At 38.3% G+C, this 19,101-nt stretch overlaps 1 protein-coding gene across 1 annotated transcript in view; it reads right to left on the reverse strand.

Moving 5' to 3' along the window:
* ERICH1 (glutamate-rich 1) overlaps positions 1-19,101 on the reverse strand; it is a 79,822-nt gene that overhangs the window by 38,742 nt on the left and 21,979 nt on the right. Inside the window, exon 4 of the mRNA XM_010566760.1 lies at positions 2,514-2,648. Within this exon, the coding sequence (XP_010565062.1) occupies positions 2,514-2,648 (135 nt within the window). The remainder of the gene's footprint in view (positions 1-2,513; positions 2,649-19,101) is intronic.

Consider the following 19,101-nt stretch of genomic DNA (forward strand, 5'->3'; position numbering starts at 1 on the left):
ATTTTATGAGCACTGCCTGAAATCACAGCCTTCATCCCGCAATAGATTTTATGTATATGCTTAAATTAAATACTATAAAAGGCATAGATGTGAGTAAAGTTAACCATGTCCCTCAACCTTGCAGGATTAGCACAGATCTCTAATTTTGCAATCTGTATTTAGACAGAACCAATAATAAGGGCCTTAAGTTGCAGCAAGAAAAATCTAGCATTAAAGGGCAGTGAAACACTAGAGCAAATGGAAAATGGCACATAAGAAAAATCTCTCTATGGGGAAGTTTTTAAGAACAAATTAGGCAAATGCCTGGCAAGAATGACATATATAGTCAAAACTACCTTACAAAGAGAACACAGATTAAAAACTTCCAAAGATCACTTCAAACTTAATTTTTCTTGATTCTGTGATAAACTATAAAGTCAAGTAACAAACCAAACCAAAAATAAGTCTCCTAAAATTCCAGATGCATTTGTTAACTGTTAAAAAAGTGGCTGAAGTCCAAAACCTACTCTTCCTGAACACTGAGACTGGGATCAGCTAAAAGAGATCACCATCCAACAGTCAATACTGTCACTAAGCAACACCAGAACACTACTTATTGCTATCATGGCTGAGTACATTCGTTTTGAAATACCAGAGGAAAAGATTAAATCTAAAAAATGAGCAAGTAAAGCCATTGTTCAGTAATCTATCAATTGTAAAACCAGACAAATATTTATGTGACCCTAAAAAGGGACCATATACGCAATCCTAAATTCTATTCGACTTTACTGCTATGCAATATATCAACATGTAATATGCACCACATATTGATTTATTCATAGATTTTTAAACAGCAGCTGAGTAAATTTGCCACGAATGTTCTGGGCTGATACCTTAATAAGGATATATCTCAGTTGCAGCAGTATTCAGAGGCCTGCATTCTAATGTTTTATTTAGAAGTCACTTAAGTCCCTGTATAAGAATGAATGTTATAGGTCTATTCCCCTACAAAGTATTATGAGACCTCATTTAGTCCTATTAGCAAAATACAGAAGGGGGGAAAGCATCCCTCTAATATCTGAAAAGAGATCACATGAAAGAATAAAAAGATTATATAGCACAGAAGAGAAAGGGTGCTTCAAGATCAGAATAAGCAGCCTGAATTTGACATGCTGGGAAACAGAAACCCAATGAACTGTCCAAAGAGAACTGTGTAACTACACAAATTTAAGCATAATCTAGAACCACTCTGGATTCTGAACATGAATCCTATCTAACATAAAGAAAAAAGCACAATCTGGAAGCTGTGCATTAGAAAACCTTCCTATCCGTAATCCCAACAGTAACAGTATTAAGATTTACTGTTATGTTACTCTGATAAAGTTACTTCTTCCCCAATCCAAAAAACCTCTTTAAACCATTTCACACCAAGAAAGAACATTCTTGATGTGCCACCAGTCTTGCTGTACTTTGCTTCAATCTCTTGGGCTACTTCAACAGTTTTACTTGTATTCACATTCTGAATGGACCTCAGAATAGAGTGCAGACCCAATTTCTAAGCTGAAAATTCACCCCTGTGAGTACTGTTTTCAAAGGCAAAGAGCATTTGCCTTTCCATATCTGCAGGTTGTATCTTAGGTTTTCCTTACATTTAAGCAATCTCCAGGCTGAAATAGATATAGTAGTTCAATAAACACTGCTTATCAAGGGTTTTATTTCAGCAGGCTCAGCTGGGTATTTTCTTTGCTGTAGACTGCCCCTAGCAGCAAATGACAGTGATTTTGGACAAACACATCTACAGGAACACAGCAATTGAAAAAACTAAATGAATTTGTCTTATTTAAGCTTAGGACTTCTTTCTAAGACAGACAGAATCAATTTAATTCCAGCAACATCATTCAGAAAACCATGGTCTTAACTGGGGTCAACTTAGAGCCCACTTCGTTGCAGATCCTGTGCTGCTTCTCTTGTATCCTTTGACAACGCTAAATACTGGTTCTGAAGTTACCTGGTCACAGTTTCTCATCAGAAAGCCTCTCAACACTAAAGGATTAGTATCTCCCCTCATCAACTCCAATCGGGTGAATATCTGTTCTAATTGGGAGAAGTAAATTTGAAAGGTCATTAAGTCTTTGCCCAATTCCTCGGAACATCAGGATTAAGACTTATTAAAACAGCTTTATCTAACATTCACTCTTAAAAATGACTGTAAGCAAGTATAGCATGAATATACATGTGGCACTTGAGTGGGAGGAGCCAAGGACTTTGTCCTCAGTTACACTTTATGTAACTTCAGTAAGATCAGTGGCACTATATGGCTATAACCAAATGTTGAATCTGGTCTTCAAACTCCAACAACGGAAATGAACCCATAGAGATGTACAGCCTCATTTTGCTTATGCTGCAAAACAGTGACACCCACTGGCAGCAACAGTTTAAATACTGCATTGTTGCAATTTGGATCTACTTGACACGAGTTGCTAAGAAGTTTCTCTTCAGAAAAATTCATTATGGTCACAACCATACAAACTTACCTCTTGAGTCAGCACTACTGTTGGAGTTTTCAGAAACTGAAATACTAATAGCATCTGGAGTAACTGCAACGTAACCCTCTGGAGGAAGATTCACCGTGTACATTCTCCTTGGAGACAGAATTGTATTGTCACTACCTACAAAACAGAAAAAACAAAGTGTCTGGCTATTGATCTCAGTATTGATTTCCTCAAATATTTTCTCAACTACAGCAATGATAATAAGTGGTCTCGAAAATCCTTAGAGGAAAAGGAAGTGAGAGAAAGTCATGTGTGGAACAGTGAAATTATCCCATGACCAACAAAATTGCACTGAATTCTGTAGCAGCTACAAATAAACAAACACTCCACATGTTAGTTCTTTCCACCAGAAACACTTTTTTCTCCTTGTATCAGACAACTCTTCTGCCCTAAATTCAGAAGCAGCTTCCACTTACAGTGATATTTTAAGAGACACTCTATACATTCTTCCTCATTCAGCATGAGCAGATTTCTTTAAGAACTATTTCTTTAAGAACTATTTCATAAAAGATGGAGAGATACAAGCTGACTACGAAGTGATAGAAGCAAAAGAATCACAGAACTGTGGTTTGTCCATTTGCAGACCTTTTAAACATAGCCTATACTGTTCTGAAGGGCACAAAAATAAAGGGAGTTTGAAAGCCACACTTTAAGCCTCAGCAGTGCCTGCCCAAGATGGCTCATCTCCTCATCCTTTCTCTGCTTCTTTCTGGGGGTGAAGAGTGCCAAGGGCCAGGTTTCCAACTATTTCATTGTATAGAAACTATCTGTGATGATAGCAGTAGACTGTTTTTGTAGGCTTTCTTTCACCGTTAAAAGGTATTTAAAAATACGTGCAAGAGTGGCAGTATAAACTTTTCATTTATTCACCAGACAAGAAGTAACTCTGTAGGAATGACAGAGATGCATCTCTGCTCCAGTTACACAAAACCAGTCCAAAGAGCAGACTGTATTTTTTTTCTCAGTAGTGACAACAGTAGAGATCAACCACAGGGAGACAAAAGCCGTTCCAGAAGGCCAGTATGTTCAGGGTGTCTCCAGATGCTGCAATGTAATTCTAGATTGTTCAGAATTTTAGATCAGTCAGTACGAGTTTTTAGATCGTTCAGTGCAGGTTTTTTTTGTTTGGTTTGGTGTGTTTTTGTTTTTGTTTTTCTCTCTACTCAGCCAGCCCCGTAAGCCAGCACAGACACAGCACTAGCCTTCCCTTCTTGGGGGCAATTTGCCCCTTTAAAACACACAGACAGAACTGTTAAAATAATATACAGTACAAACATCTTTGGCAGATGGTCACAATTAACTTCCTTACACCACAAACTTGCTAGAAGATCCCAGATGATCCAAGCCTATTACCAAGCTGCAGCTACGGTTGGACTAATACCTAAACAATTAAAATACAGTTGTGCCTGGCAGAATAATTCTTGTTAGTGATCTACATTTCTAATATGTAATTTAGCTATACACATTGTATGCAAATATATAATTTAACTATACACCGACATGTCTCACAGCACACTTCAAAGAGTTCAGCATGACTGATCATCTTGGATATCTATAATAAATTACATTTCAGAACATTCAAGGCACTTTTGAAAAGCTACATCACAGTTGTTTTCACCATCAGGATGTAATAATTTTGTTTTGAGAACACGTTAGAAAGTTATTGTTTTTCTCGAACAAGCCAGAAAATTTCAAACTGATATTGATGATGCTTACTTTAAAGGATAAGAAAGGAAAAGAAATAAGTAATACAGAAAGATGAAGATCAGTTACATGATTTGGAAAAAGATCCACTAAGAGTTAATTTGGAATAATTCTTCAACAGATCCTTTCTATGAAGACAATACCAAATCACTGAACTGGCAGTACTTGCATTGATATTTTTTTTTCCCCTACCCAGGTTGATTAATGATGAAGTACTGATTAGTGGTAGTTTTAAATTACAAGCATGCATAAATGTTTCTTTAGTTAATCCCTTCTGAAGAATTTCAAGTTTGCTCTTTTTTTTCCTTTATATTTAGGTTTTGTGAAACAAAGATGACAAGGAAAACATGAAACTCAATTTGCAGCACTCCTGACTAACTCAAACCCTTTAATCATAAAAGGAGTAGATATATTAGGATATTCCCAGGACAAAACAGTTACATGTGACAGAATTTGGGGGACCACCTGCAAGACCTAATCTTACAAAGAAGAACAGTAACAACTTTTACTATGTAAATGAGTGATGACTCAAAATTTTTTTTAAGTTGACCTGTTTAAATGGGAGTCTCCAAATTACATACTTATTTACCCTATATACATCTCAGGTAGTTCACAAACCATAAATCAAGAATTAGTCCTTGCTAATCCTCTACAAGTATGTCAAACCAAACTGTTAACATAAAAAAAAGTATACACACAACTCTAATCTCAGTGTATCAGCAAATATCTCAGTCTCAAGCCATTACGTCGGGATTTGTCCACCCTGGGGCCATAGTCTCCTTGGGCTAAGAAGAAATGGGTTGGTTATAAAGTTATAAACGTTGCTGCAAAGCAATCGGCTAAGCTTATAAAAGTGTGACACAAAAAGGGTTTTTTTGACTAACAAAAGTAATCAGATACTGGAGGTATTCAAGAATGCTCTTCTTTCTACTAGTTAATAGTCATGAATTCCATTTCTAGTTTTATTTTATGGGGGAAAAAAAAAGGCATCTAAAGGACATTTACAAAACCACAAAAAGAACAAGCATTACTCTTAAAGGCAAACTAAGAATACAGAATAAATATTTTGAATCGAGTTGTCTCCTATTCATGTTCTTCTCCACAACATTCCCCACACGAAGAGCAACTTTGCATGCAAATCAACCTCGTGCACAGAGTAGGAAAGTGCATCTAAACTACGCCGTTACCAAGGTTACAGCTGCAAGTATGTCAGTAGCTTGGCTAGCTATGTTATCTCGTGCTATCCTACTACAAACAAGTATCAGACCTTTTAAGAAGGACCTGAGGGTAAAGCTTCCAGCCATGGAATTGCCAACTGCCTGTCATCAGCTCAGGTAAACACAGTGTATTTTGTTTTAAAGTTTTATGTTTCAGTATCCTTAAACTTTCCCCTACCTGCAGCTCAGAACGGTGCTACGTACCACCAGCATGGCTTCCAGATCACCTGAACACAAAGCACGCTTGGGCACAGCTCGAACGCAGACATGGCCAGAACACGTGTTCATGTTATCCTGGTCCTCCGCTTGCTGGTAAGACTGATTAAACCCTGGGCAGAGACTGAATCGCTTCTAGTTTCTGTGGTGGGTCAACCCTGGCTAGCAGCCAAACTCCCCCCCAGCTGCTCGCTCGCTCCCCCCTCAGCAGGACGAGGGTGGGGTGGGGAAAAAAAATCGGAAGAACAGGAATGAGAGCTCTCATGGGTCAAAGACAGGGAGATCACTTACCAACTACTGCTGCAGGCAAAACAGACTCAACTTGGGAAAATTAACTTCATTTACTGCCAGTTACTTGAAATATTTATTTACTGACTCAGGTATTGGGAAACAGAAACAAAACAAAAAGAAGCAAACATTAAAGCACTTAGGAAAAACACCTTTTCTCCCCGGCTCATGTTCACTCCAAACTACTCTCCTCCCAGCTTACTATCACCGCAGGTTACACTCAGTCCCTGCAGTGAGGCAACGAGCAGTGCAAGGTGGTGGTGGTGCCTGTTTACAGTCAGTATATAATGGTTTCTCTCTGCCGCTCCCTCCTTTTCCCCTACACCGGTGGGGGTTCTCCATGGGCTGTAGCCCTTCAGGAACATTTGCTCAAGCACAGAGCACCTCCTTCTCCCCCTCTGACCCTGCTGTTCCCACTGTTGTTTGTCACTCCTTTTAGTGCCCTCCTCTCCTGGGAGCGTTCTCTCCCTTCTTAAACACACTATCCCCTGAGGCGCCCCGGCCTTGTCTGTGGGGCTGAGCGGTGCCCTGGGGTGGGTGGGCTGGAACCGGCTGTGTCCGGCTCGGGGCAGCCCCGGCCGCTCCTCACAGAGGCCGCCCAGCAGGTCCCCACTAACAAAACCTGGGCACCTGCACCTGGTACAGCTTCACAATCTTACACAGAAATTTTGTCTTCCCCACGAAGTGCTTCCTGGCAACTCAGAAAGCCTTGGTAACCTCCTGCTGCGGTCCCATAGGGCAGGACGCGGAGCAAATAGAGGACCCAAGCCCAGAATTCAGCTAGAACATCTTGCAGCCTCCCCCAAACAACCGTTAAGTGAGGCCGATCTGAGCAAGACTGTGATCTTTTCCACAAAGTTATCCTCTGGAAACGTCTGGCTATCACTTCTCCAAACGGAAGAAGAGTTCATCCCCCAAAAGAGGTCTTTACAGAAAACAGAGGAAGAGAGGGAGTGATACTGGATCAAATCCAAGGTCTGATTAGTTCAGTATCATACCTTCTACAAAAGTTGTTATTCTTAGTAGCTACTTACTGTGTGGTGTTACAGTACATACAACCTGGACAAAAATAAGGCTTGAAGGTCTATTACCTCCTTTGAAAAACTTTTTAAATTTTTTTATATTTATATAAAATTATATATAAAATTTATTTTTTTATATTTACTAAAGTGCATTTTTTACTTATTATGTAAGCTAGAATATGGCCATGTTCTAGCTATTCCTCATTTTTATTACACATAAGAGAGATTTGAGACTGTAACCTGAAAACTATGACAATCCCCAATGCACATACACAACCCCTCCCTATCTCTACAGCATATAGATGCACTATCGCCTTCCCCTTCATTGACTAGCAAGATAAGCATCTTTAAAGACAGTGCACATGCAAATCCTGGGCAAGAGAGTTTTGTCTCCTCCAGAAAACCTTCATAAATTGAAGTGCAGCAAAGGTAATATCAGTGACTAACTGCAGAACATACACACCTTGAGGGTCCTCCTGAGCTGTGGTACTGAAAAACAGTTATCAGTGTGAAGACATTAAATTGTCCTTCATCAGCATGAACATTATAAATCAAATCTGGTGATCCTAAACACCCCTCCATCCCCCAATGTATACACATTTTTGTTCAGGTGGTAAGGTTTTTGTGATGGTAACGTGTCACATACCTTAGTATGTGAGAGTAACTTGAGAGACCTGAGGTGTTATACCTTGTACCATCATCCTCTACTTACAGGCTGACTTTCACAGGATTGTTTTCCAGTCTCACATCAACACACATATTAGAGTGCTTTACACAAAGGCAGAACCTTTTAGCTCAAATAGTCTTCTGTGCAATTGGAAAGTACAATGCTTTTCCTTAAAGTGCTCCATAATTCCTGCTGCTTGACCTCAGTCTTCAGCAGCATTCTCTCCCCCAATACTAGATAAATCATACTGGGTACAAAAAAAAAAAATGATGATAATAAGACACTTAGCAAAGAATGGACAGGCACTTACTGCTGGTCATTTGTTTTACTCAAATGATAACCATCACACAATAACGGAAATGTTGTGCTACTTTGCCGGGTGATTGGAGTAGTTGATGAATTATTTCTGTACAAATTCACTACTGCAGGTAGGAACTTGCCTCTCAAAATTCTGGAACTCCCTTTATGGAGTTTACTATTACGGTCTAATTTCTTTAGTTTGTTTTAACAGTGCTAGTGCCCAATCTTACTAATTTAACTAATAGAAAAATTTCTCTCATCTGCAGATATTAGTGTCCAATCCATCCCTCTCATTATCTGTACTTTATTGGAATAAACAAGGAGAGTCACTCAAGCCAGTTTTTGGCTGAAGATATACTCCTTCCAAAGATTCTTCGCCTCTTTCTAAATAAAAAAAGTTTACTGAATGTCTTTTGGACATCTAATTATCTCATGTCACATTATTTGCTACTTTCAAGCATTTTATTGGCACAAATACCTATAACAGAATACTGAAAAAGTGTTTTCTTCTGCGGAGTTCACTTCAGCTTTAAAATTTTGAAGATGTTTGGTATTTGGTTTGAATGATAAATTTTCCTGCTGGCCAGGTAAAACTTCAAAGTGTATAGTTCTATTCCAAATTGCACAATTACATTGATTCAAACAACAAATTAAGAAAAGAAAAAAAAATCAGCTAATTAAACAGGTACATGTTGTCCTCTGGCTCAGAAAATCCTTAAGCTGCAAACTATTGGAGAACATCGTGGGGAAGTAGTACAATACACTCATTTTATTCCAATACTTTTTTTGACAATACTATCGGTCATTACATACTAGCTTAGACAGGAGTACTGAAGTTTTTGGATTGACCTTAATTTCTGCTACTTTCCTCAGTTATCTTTAAACAGAAGAAGCACCCTATCCTTTGATAGAAGAAATAGCATGTTTTCACTGTATTCCCAGATTTTTTTTGTAGAAGCCTAGCCATATTACAGAAGACTGTTCCCGTGTCCTAAGGTGTATACCATTAGTATCTGGTAGCATGTTGTCACTAAAGTCCGTTCATTCCAACCTCCCTCCTGACACTTCACGTCACTAGAAATGCTTCACTATATTAAAAAGAGAAAGTCTAGATGACAGAGGTTGCTCCCTCTTCTCAAATAATGGAAATGACTATAAAGTAAACAAAGTCAGTAGTTGTGAGAGTCTTTCCTAAGCACTCCTTTCTGTGACTTGGGTGACTCAGTGCACTTAACTAGATAAATAAAACTAGGTCTTCAACATTTATTTTTCAATGAAAATTCCTTTTTCTACATAGCCCATGGCTCATTGGCCTGTAATGACTTGTGCCAGTTATCACACTGATGGAAAGCCAACAAGATGGATGTGCAAAGTAATTTCTCTTCCATCCCACCTTTTCCACATGTGAGGAAATAAGACTAGTGTATGTCAATCTGCACCTGCTTATGAGCTAAGATGAGTACAAGGTTTCACTAGGCAGATCCCTAGGGAGCTAACCCTGGCCTATGGCTTCAGGTCTGGAACTAACTTCTACGGCAGCCCTGCTGCCAGTTCTCTCCCATGTGGAGAGCATGCGAATTGAAGAGAATGGAAAAGGGGAGCTGATGGCCAGACTTACAGTTTGTCCTTTCCAAGATAATGACTAGATTTTCAGTGAAACCAGATACAATCAATTCAGTGGTACCCATGAGTTTGGTGGGATGGATTCCCAACCCTTTTCAACTAAGCACATTGTAATATTTATTGAAAGAAGGGTCTACTTCATATTTGACAAGCTACATTTCAGGCTTCCTGTTCAAGCACAAGTGTGATTAGAAGGGAGGGAGGATGGAAAGAGGAATAACAACAGCATCCAAATGAACGATGATCCATGCACTCATCTTGTATTAAATGTCTCAAATACTTCTACAAATATTGCCAACTTACTTTTTGTTGAGCTGTCTGCACTTTGGAAAAGCCATCTACTTTGGATTTTATTTATTCTGTTTTTAAACTCTATTTTGTGTTTTAAATTAACTTTCAATTTTATTAAAATCTACTGTACTGAGGTCCAAACACGTGTTAACATGTTATCTTAACACTTCCTTATTCAGATTCATCATCCAATTGAGAAGCATGTAACTATGGTGTTGTGACCCAGCACTGCTGAGATCTTCAACTCCTACAACTGCTGTTCGGGTTTATTCACAATTAAGTGCGATCAAAGTCCCTTTCTTGAGGGCTTTAGAACAGGGTGGGATTTTTTTGTAGCAACTATTTGCCCAGAATTATTTCTCAAAGATGTCTCTATCTACTCTGCAGGCTTAGTGAAGTCTTTCCCATACAATAGCATTTTGCCACACTGTCTTAAGATTTCTTTCATTCTAAATTCTAATAGTTTATTTCCACAAACACATTTGCTCTTCTTACATGCTTTATGGCTATGTATTTATTTCAGTGTAGATTGCAGCACTTTCAGTTTAAAATTAACATTCTCTTCCACTGAATACTAGGCCTCATTTGTATTAACAGCAGAAATCTGATTTCTTTCTTAAGAGCTGAAACAGGTGTAAGATAACATAAAGCTAATACAAAGGTGGTTTTTTTTTTCCTATTTTAAACTATGCCATAAGTCATTATATAGCTGTATAAAGGGGGAAAAAAAACCCCAAAACCAAGGCACTGTTTTCTCTTGGTTTTCATTCCTTACAAGCAATTTTTTGTGGCTAGTAAAACTGACATCACCATCTAAGTTTAGTTTAAAACATTTTTAAACCATTCTGTTTTCTGCTGATATTTCCAGTGGAATAATTGAAAAAGTTACCAATGAAAGTAACGTGTTTGAACTTGCAATTTAAAGACCTCATTACATCAATAAAGTTTTCAGGGAAGAGAAAATAGGGGGAAGAGAAGTGGTTTGATGCTTAGAGGACTAGAGCATTAAAAGACAAAAACAACTTGGGAAAATCCTCAGAAGCACTTCCTCATCACTGTCTTTTCCTTCAGCTTGATGGAAACCAAAAACTTTGGAAGGAAATTTAGGGTCAGTAGAGATATACCCATTTTACAAGGCCCAAAGTTGGGATGGGAAATTCACAAAAAACAAGAAATAAGAGCTCAAATTTATTTCCCTCACCACCTCCCACAAGCACACTAACTCTTAAATTTTCTTTAGACACCTAGGAAGGCTGTATTATAGCCCACTTTACTGGAGACAGGACTTACCATTATAACTTAGCCTCAGTTTCATTACATTAGAAGTGGCAGACATTCTTTGTCACAGAGAAAAAACAGATTAAAAAAAAACAGAAATCCTTTTCCTCTTGTTCTCACTCATCATCTGAGGAAGAATTTTTACTTATGAACCATTAAAACATCTACATTCCCTCAGAAAAAGTAATGAAAACAAAGCACAATACAAAGTGAGAGTGAAGTAAGGAAAAAGCCTTGATCAAGGAAACCAAGAAACAGAATCTTTCCAGAGCAGAATCTGACTACAGCCAGATGGCAGTTTTAAAATTACGAGACAGCTAACTTAAGAAGTGGTACAAGCTATTTTTTGTTTTGTGAAAGTTGAATATGAGGTACTGATGAACCAAACTACGCAGCTAAGTGTTAAGTTATTTATTTTAAGTTAAAAGCTTCAGTGTCTCATAGATGTCCTGGTATATGATTATAGGCAATATTTTGATTAGATGTCTAAGAATTCTAGCTGTATAAACAGGAGAATAAAGCTATCTTAAGTTAGTACTCTGCTCAATTATTTCTCCTAGTGCTGCAGATCTTATTTTTTCAACGCACTTTTCAAAAGCCAGATACATCCCTGTCAATAATTTTTTTTAAAATAAATGCAACAACACTGAATCTAAAAGGCTATGTCTAAGTTGCAATTAGTTAATTACCCTCACTGATTAAGTGATTATGTCACTACTGGGACTTACCTGAAACTAGACTAGGAAATAAACAGATGTGCTCATCAGAAAAAAAAATAAACAAAGTTTAAGGTTTTAAAACTTTTTTTCCTCCCAAAACACACATTTTTTTATTCCATAATTGGAAGTCATCAGTAAGAGTCCATTCCTATTTGTGTACAAAAATAACGCAAACCACAGAAGCACAAAAAGTTATGGAAAATAATTCGCCCTGAACTTAGTTCAGTACCAAGTTCATACTACAAGCATTTCCACTTTTCAAGTAATTCTTAGAGGTTACAGTTGGTAGCAAAGACAAGTAGAAAGTAAGCATGTGTAACAGCAGAAAACATGAAATTTGACTCTGAATAACTATAATTTTGGCAATGGCAGCTTAAGTAATAAAGTCCCCAGTGTAAATGGGAGCAGTAGAGGTATCTCACACAACCTGTTTTGTCATCAATACATTAAAATAATTTCAAACAGGGAGACAAAGTGGACAGCAAGAATGCTAACACACATAATTACTATACTACAGTTAGATTCACCTTAGGACTGTCTATCTGCCCTTCTCTAGCTGAAACAAATCTGTTTTATCAAGTTCTTACACAAGCCATTTTTCTGTTTCCTTTCTCAAGATAATTGGTTTTCCTACAGCTGGCTACATTTAGGTTTAGAGCTTGTTTACACTTACAGCTAAAGCCGGCATTTTCTACTCCAATTAGGCAACCACTACATACTATTAGATGAGCTACTTGTTAAATTGCTTTCAGTTGTCACAGAGGCCAGCAAGTTTCTCCACAACAGCTAAGATGTTTGGAATGAAGATGTAGAAGAGAAGAATGAGTGAATGTATATACACATGTTTTGCCAAAAAGCCAAAAAAAAAAAAAATAAAAGCAAGCATTGCTAGGGGAACTGGAGACTGAACTATGAAGCTATTTCTGCCACAACAGAAGTTACAGATAGACAAGCAGCCCACTCAGTCTGAACAGAGACCATTTATTTTGTCTGGGGGGGGGGGGGGGGTTTTTGTTTTTTTTTTTTCCCCCCCCCCCCCCCCCCCAAACACCAGATCTCTACATTCCTCCCAAGCATATAGCTACCAGCTTGTAAATCTGGTTGGGCACCATTTCTACCATAGCCACTAGAGGTTGGTGTCTTCAGTCAAATACTCTACTCACTTCTGAATATGTGTCCCATTTTCACAGTATAATGCCACTGTAATATAGCATGTAATATGAGAATTTTTATGGCCTTGAGAGAAGAACATAAGAGTGTGTGACAACACTGTGTTGTATAATAATTATGATCTCCATTGCTCTTCAGATTATTCACAATAGACAGCTTTTTAGAGTAATTAACTAAAACAAAGCTGAATTGTTTAACAAGTCTCTAAAGCTGTTTACTGCATTGGGTACTGCTAGAGTTTGATTTCTCAAGCATATGCTCTTCAATTTGATCAACTAAGAGCCAGGGCTGTCCATGCATATTTTTTAGACAAGTTTTGTCTTCTAGGCACTCCTGTCACAAACTTAAGTTTTCTATAATAGAATGGCTGCAGGAAGACAGGATTAGGATGAGTAAGGACACAGTCCAGGCGTCCCAGTGATAACTTCTTAAATGCAGTATGCTGTCAGCATTAGTGACTTCAATGGAAAAAGTATGAAGGAGAACACAAAACCCAAAACAATCACACAGCTGTACTGAATTTTGACAGGAATTCCTTATACAGGATAACAATGCTGGGATATTTCACAATTGAGAGACATTCACATTTGTATTTAATGAATATGGAGTAAATTGCATTTTGTCTATTTATATAGCATAATTTGGATTCCCTTTTTTAAAAAAACCCTAAAACTTAGGAGTAATAATAGCTTAGTATTTTTCTTCATTACCTCTTACTTAAATAAATGAAGGAAACAAAAAAGATCAAATAGGTTTTCTCCACAAGATCTGAAATTCTGCCTAGGCTCTCTGCGTTTCAATTTCCTTCAGAATTAAGGAAAACACAAAACCCCAAAGTGGAACAGCATGCTTTATACAGAGAAACTGAATACTACACATTTCACTTGTATACAATTATCCTGCTTCAGCAACTCTTAAATTTTAATTTTTATAAGGAAGATACTAAACAACAATCAGTCAATACCAAGTCCTTTAAAAAGTGGTTATAATTTTGACCAAGAAAAAGTCCTGATACTAAGGCGGCCATTAAAAAAGCCAATTCTACAGTTAGCAAGTCTCTAGTCAGAAGCATGCATGTCTACTTTGACTACATACTACAAAGACATTAAAAACAAGTAGTGAGGTTTTAAAGTATCAACAAAAAGTAAAGAAATCACAGAACTGCAGACCTCAAGAGAAACATTCTCCATGAAGTTAATCCTTGTTGCAAGTAGATCCTGCCCTAACACGGGCCAGAAACAAACAAAACCAATCCTTAGAACAAAGTTTAGTCAAAGCTCATATCCAAATGAGTAATTAATAGAAATGCTTTCTTAGTCTTTTGCCACTTTTTTTTGTAGTACCGCAAGTTTTTAAGCATTTATAATGACGCACTTGGAAGCATATTCACAAGCTTCATAGAATCATAGAATGAATGGTAGAATGGTTTGGGTTGGAAGGGACCTTAAATATCACCTAGTTCCAACCCCCTGCCATAGGCAGGGACACCTTCCACTAGACCAGGTTGCTCAAAGCCCCATCCAACCTGGCCTTGAACACTTCCAGGGATGGGGCAGCCACAACCTCTCTGGACAACCTGTTCCAGTGTCTCACCACCCTCACAGTGTGAAGAACTTCTTCCTTCCACCTAATCCAAATCTACCCTCGTTCAGTTTAAAGTCATTATCCCCTGTCTCTACATGCCCTTGTAAAAAGTCCCTCTCTGGCTTTTCCCATAGGCCCCCTTTAGGTACTGGAAGGCTGCTATAAGGTCTCCCCAGAGGCTTCTCTTCTCCAGGCTGAACAACCCCAACTCTCTCAGTCTGTCTTCATAGGAGAGGTGCTCCAGTCTGCTGATCATCTTTGTGGCCCTAGGGGAAAAAAAAAATTAAGTCCTCTTATTTGTAGGAGCTTTCATTTTTCCATTTGCTCTCTTAATACTTTGCCTGCCAAGAAGGCTCAGGTTTATTACATGTATGCGCAACTTTTAAATTGTTTAAGGTAATAAAGCTGGTTATCTAGACCCTCTTTAATTTTATGTTGAAGCAAGAAAAAACTTTTCTTACATCTTCTGAAATTAAGAATTACAGCTCTTGCAATGAAAGAACAAAGTTCCTCAAGGGAAGAAATATTTAGAAAGTCTTACCTAATTGCCTTGGGGTGGGGGGGAGAACCCCTATTTTGGTTACATCACTTTCTCATTGAGTATTTTGGTAGAATGGGGGGGGGGGGGAAATTTGTTTTAGGACAATTAGAATCCAAAGGGAAGGTACATCTTAGCATGCCCTTGAACAGAAATTTTGGCCACAGGCATGTGGTTGGGTTTGTTAGGGTTTTTTTCAGTCACTTTAAGAAAAAAAAATTATCTTTTCAAGAGGTAAGAAATAAGTGACTACCCCCCTTCTTTGTGGTTCAGAAGAAGCATGGCACCTCCACACGTTTTCTCCATCCCTAACAGACCTACCATCTTCCTAAAGAAAATACAAATACCATTCAGAAGATCACTCTGTAGTCACAAAGGACAGAATCTCCCTTCAATCTCTAGTTATTCCAGGCCTCATTGTAAGCTTTAGTTCCAGAACTATGGGGAGCTTTATGGGACAACCATTTCTGATACTAAATTAATCTACCAAAATTAAATGGGAACCATTCATTAACATGGGTCCTGATCCTCTATATACTTAAGCATCACAACTTCAACTTGATCTCAAAAGAGGCATATAAATTCAAATATTTACAGGATATAAAAGTATGATCTTTAAATTTTATGGGCATAAGTCCCTATTATGCTTCAAGATGCAGAAATTTAAGGCAATGCTGCCAACTGCATTAGAATAAATATAAGAACGTAGGGGGCGTTAGCTCATGCATATAGGTAATGGTATTTTCACAATTTGAAAATAACTGTTAAAGGCAAGTAGAACATCGTGATGAGTTTTATAGTAAAAGCCGTTATTTAATGCTAGAAAATACTTAGACTTTGGGTCAGCTTCTTTTTAAAGAAATCCTCAATTTCTTATTGACACTAAATTAAATTTTTCAGCAGATTTTGTAGGACTGAAATAATCACTTTCAAACTAGGAGGGAGTTTGTATTTACACAAAAAAATCCCTCTCATTTTCCATTGTCCATCTTAGACTACTGCTACTTAAATGATCAGCTGTTTCATTGTTATGCCCATAACCTTTGGTCTACAATAAAAGAAGTTACTTAAAATAGTATATGATAAAAAAATTAAGTCAATGCCTTTATGTTTGTCCAAGACCATACATTTTATAGCTCCAAATCTTACAGCCTATCACTAAACATGTACTTTCAGTGTCCACTACCATAAAATCACAACATTTAAATGACAATTCATGCAAGAGCTCCTTAAATTTAAATGAAACCACAACCAGGGAAGAATGGTTAAGTTACCTGTTGGTTTCACAGATGGACAACTGATTTCTCTTTTTCCTCTGAGTTTATCACTGCAACCCTCTTCAGAGCTTTTTTTTTTTTTTAAGTACACACTTGTAGATCATCAAGGAAGAACCCTTTCTGTACTACCATAGCATTTGCTTGCCTCCAACAGAAAACAAGGTCAGCTAGTTTGCTGTTAATTTCAGGAACAGCCTTGTTACTTGGCTGTGAAAATCATAAATATGGACCTGTTCTTTTTGCTCCATGTTCCCTTTCCCATAGGCTATATTTTACCTGTACTAGCATTCTGGATCAAAAGCTTTAGTTTCATTAACTTGAAGAAAGTTGTATTAGGAACCAGGTATAGACAATCAGAGGAGTTATATATCACAAGGTCAACTAAATTCTCCTCCTCACCTCCCACTTTAGTGGGAGTTTAGCCAGGCCCTGATTTATAAGGAATGGTATAGATTCACTACAAATGAAGGCATTTTTAGCTTAAGAAATCACTCCATAGTCATGCTTATTTAGCACATGTTCATCACAGAGCCAATAAATAGCCTGTTACCTATTTTGAAAGGACAATTAGTTCCCATTGCTATCAAATATCATTTTATAGAATAAGTTTAACACTTTATCAGCCTTTTGAAAATGTTCCTCTCATTATTGACTACACAAAAGAAGTACTAGAAATACTGATCTAGAAAAACAAAATGGGTATCAAACAAATGAAACTACAACAAGTTGAGATTACCAGCCAATCTTGTCACAGTAACAGGATGCAATACAGGACAACAGCCACACAATCCTTCAAAACCAAATTCTACCACAGACATGTAAGAAAGCCCTGTAGCCAACCTGTTACTAGCCATCTGTATTACAGATGGGGGGGGGGCTTTTTTTTTTTTAATTAAAAAAAAACAAAAACAAAACACAACCCCAACAAACAACTCCCCCAGTAACACAGATTTCTAGACTAGTATGTGTTGGAAAGGACTTTTGGAGGTCATTAGCCCAAACCCCATTAAAATATGACCCAATTAGATAAGGTTTTCTAGTACACTGTTTAGTTTTCAGTTCCTCCAAGGATAGATACCAAAACTCCCTCTGGGCAGCCCATTCCCAATGTTTCATCATCCTCAAGGTGGAATGTCCTCCCCCATCTAGTTGGAATTACTCTTGCCACTTCTTTGTTGTCCCTTCTGTTACTGAGCACCTCCAAAAACTGCATGGCTCAGTCTTCTCTATAGTCCTCCTTCCCATTTGGTAGTTGAAGTAATGAGATTTCCTTTTCACATTCTTTTCTTATGACTGAACAAACTCAATTCTCTCAGTCTCTCCTCATACATAATGCCATCTGGCTCTCTGGCCATTACAGTGCCCTACATTGGACTCAATCTACTTTGTCCCTACCTTTCTTTTACTAAGGAGCCCACTGGTCACAGTACTTCCATTATGGACTCACAAACGCTGCTCCAGTGTGGTCTCACAAAAGGAACGATTGCTTCCTTCCAACTGCTGGCTATGTTGCTAGTAGAGCACAGTATGTCATCTGCTGCCTTTGTGGCAAGGATGCAACTCTGACTCATGTTCAGCTGGGCATCCACCAGAACACCTAGGTCCTTTTCTGTGGAGCTGCTTCCAGCCAGGGTACTCCCAGCCTGTATTGTTGCTTATTCCATGTCAGACACTGGACTCTGCACTCCAGTATTAATCCCCAAAGTACACCACTAGCACATGGCCATTTATTGAACTTTGTACTGTTGATTACCATCCTTTGAGCCTGGCAGTCTATCTGACCATTCACTTACCCAGTTGATACCTCACCTTCTTGGCTATAAGAATACTACAGCAGACTATGTTGAAGGCCCTGCTAAAAAAAATTAAAGAACATGCACTGTGCCCTCCCTATCTACAAGCCAGTCACATCATCATAGCAAGCAACTGGGTTGTACAACCTGTCTTTGGTAAACCAAGACTTAATGTTCCCAATTCCCTTTTTGTCCTTCACAGGCTTGGAAACAGCTTCCAGAAGCTGCATTTACTCTGTAACATGTCCACAGTTTTCCAGACCCTCCTTCTTGCCTTTCTTGAAAATGGGTACAATGTTTGCCATTTCCAGTCACTGAGGAACATCCCAATTGTGATTTCTATCCTCAAAGAGGATAGAAACCAGCCTCTTCATGACATCAGCCAGCAGCCCTGGATGCACACCATCTTGTCCCACTGACATGCAATTGTGCAACTGGCTTAACTACTCCCTAGCTATCATCATCTCCTGTGGGCAATGCTTCACTCCCATAGACTTTATCATTAGGCTCAGTGGCCTGGGAGGTCTAAGGACAAATGTTACCAGTAAAAACAGGCAAAAAAGGCACCAAGTACCTCAGCCTTTTCCTTGTCTTCTATCACTAGTCCCTTGCCCATTGAGTAGTGGGCCTGCATTTTCTTTAGCCTTCCAGTTTTTGTCCCCACCCTTCTTGTTTCTTCCCACATATCTCATGAGTTTCAATTCCATCTGAGCTTTGGCCTTCCTAACTCCATCCCAGCATACCTGGGCAACATCTCTATATTTCTCTTGGGTAGATAATGCTTGCTTTCACCTTCTCTGTATTTCCTTTTTGTCTTGTAAGGGCCCAGAGCTCCCTCCTAGGAGCTTAGCTGCATGCACTTACAGACAGCTCTCTGATATCA

Source organism: Haliaeetus leucocephalus, unplaced genomic scaffold (genome assembly GCF_000737465.1).
Source record: "Haliaeetus leucocephalus isolate CR32 unplaced genomic scaffold, Haliaeetus_leucocephalus-4.0 Scaffold217, whole genome shotgun sequence".
Classification (NCBI taxonomy): domain Eukaryota; kingdom Metazoa; phylum Chordata; class Aves; order Accipitriformes; family Accipitridae; genus Haliaeetus; species Haliaeetus leucocephalus.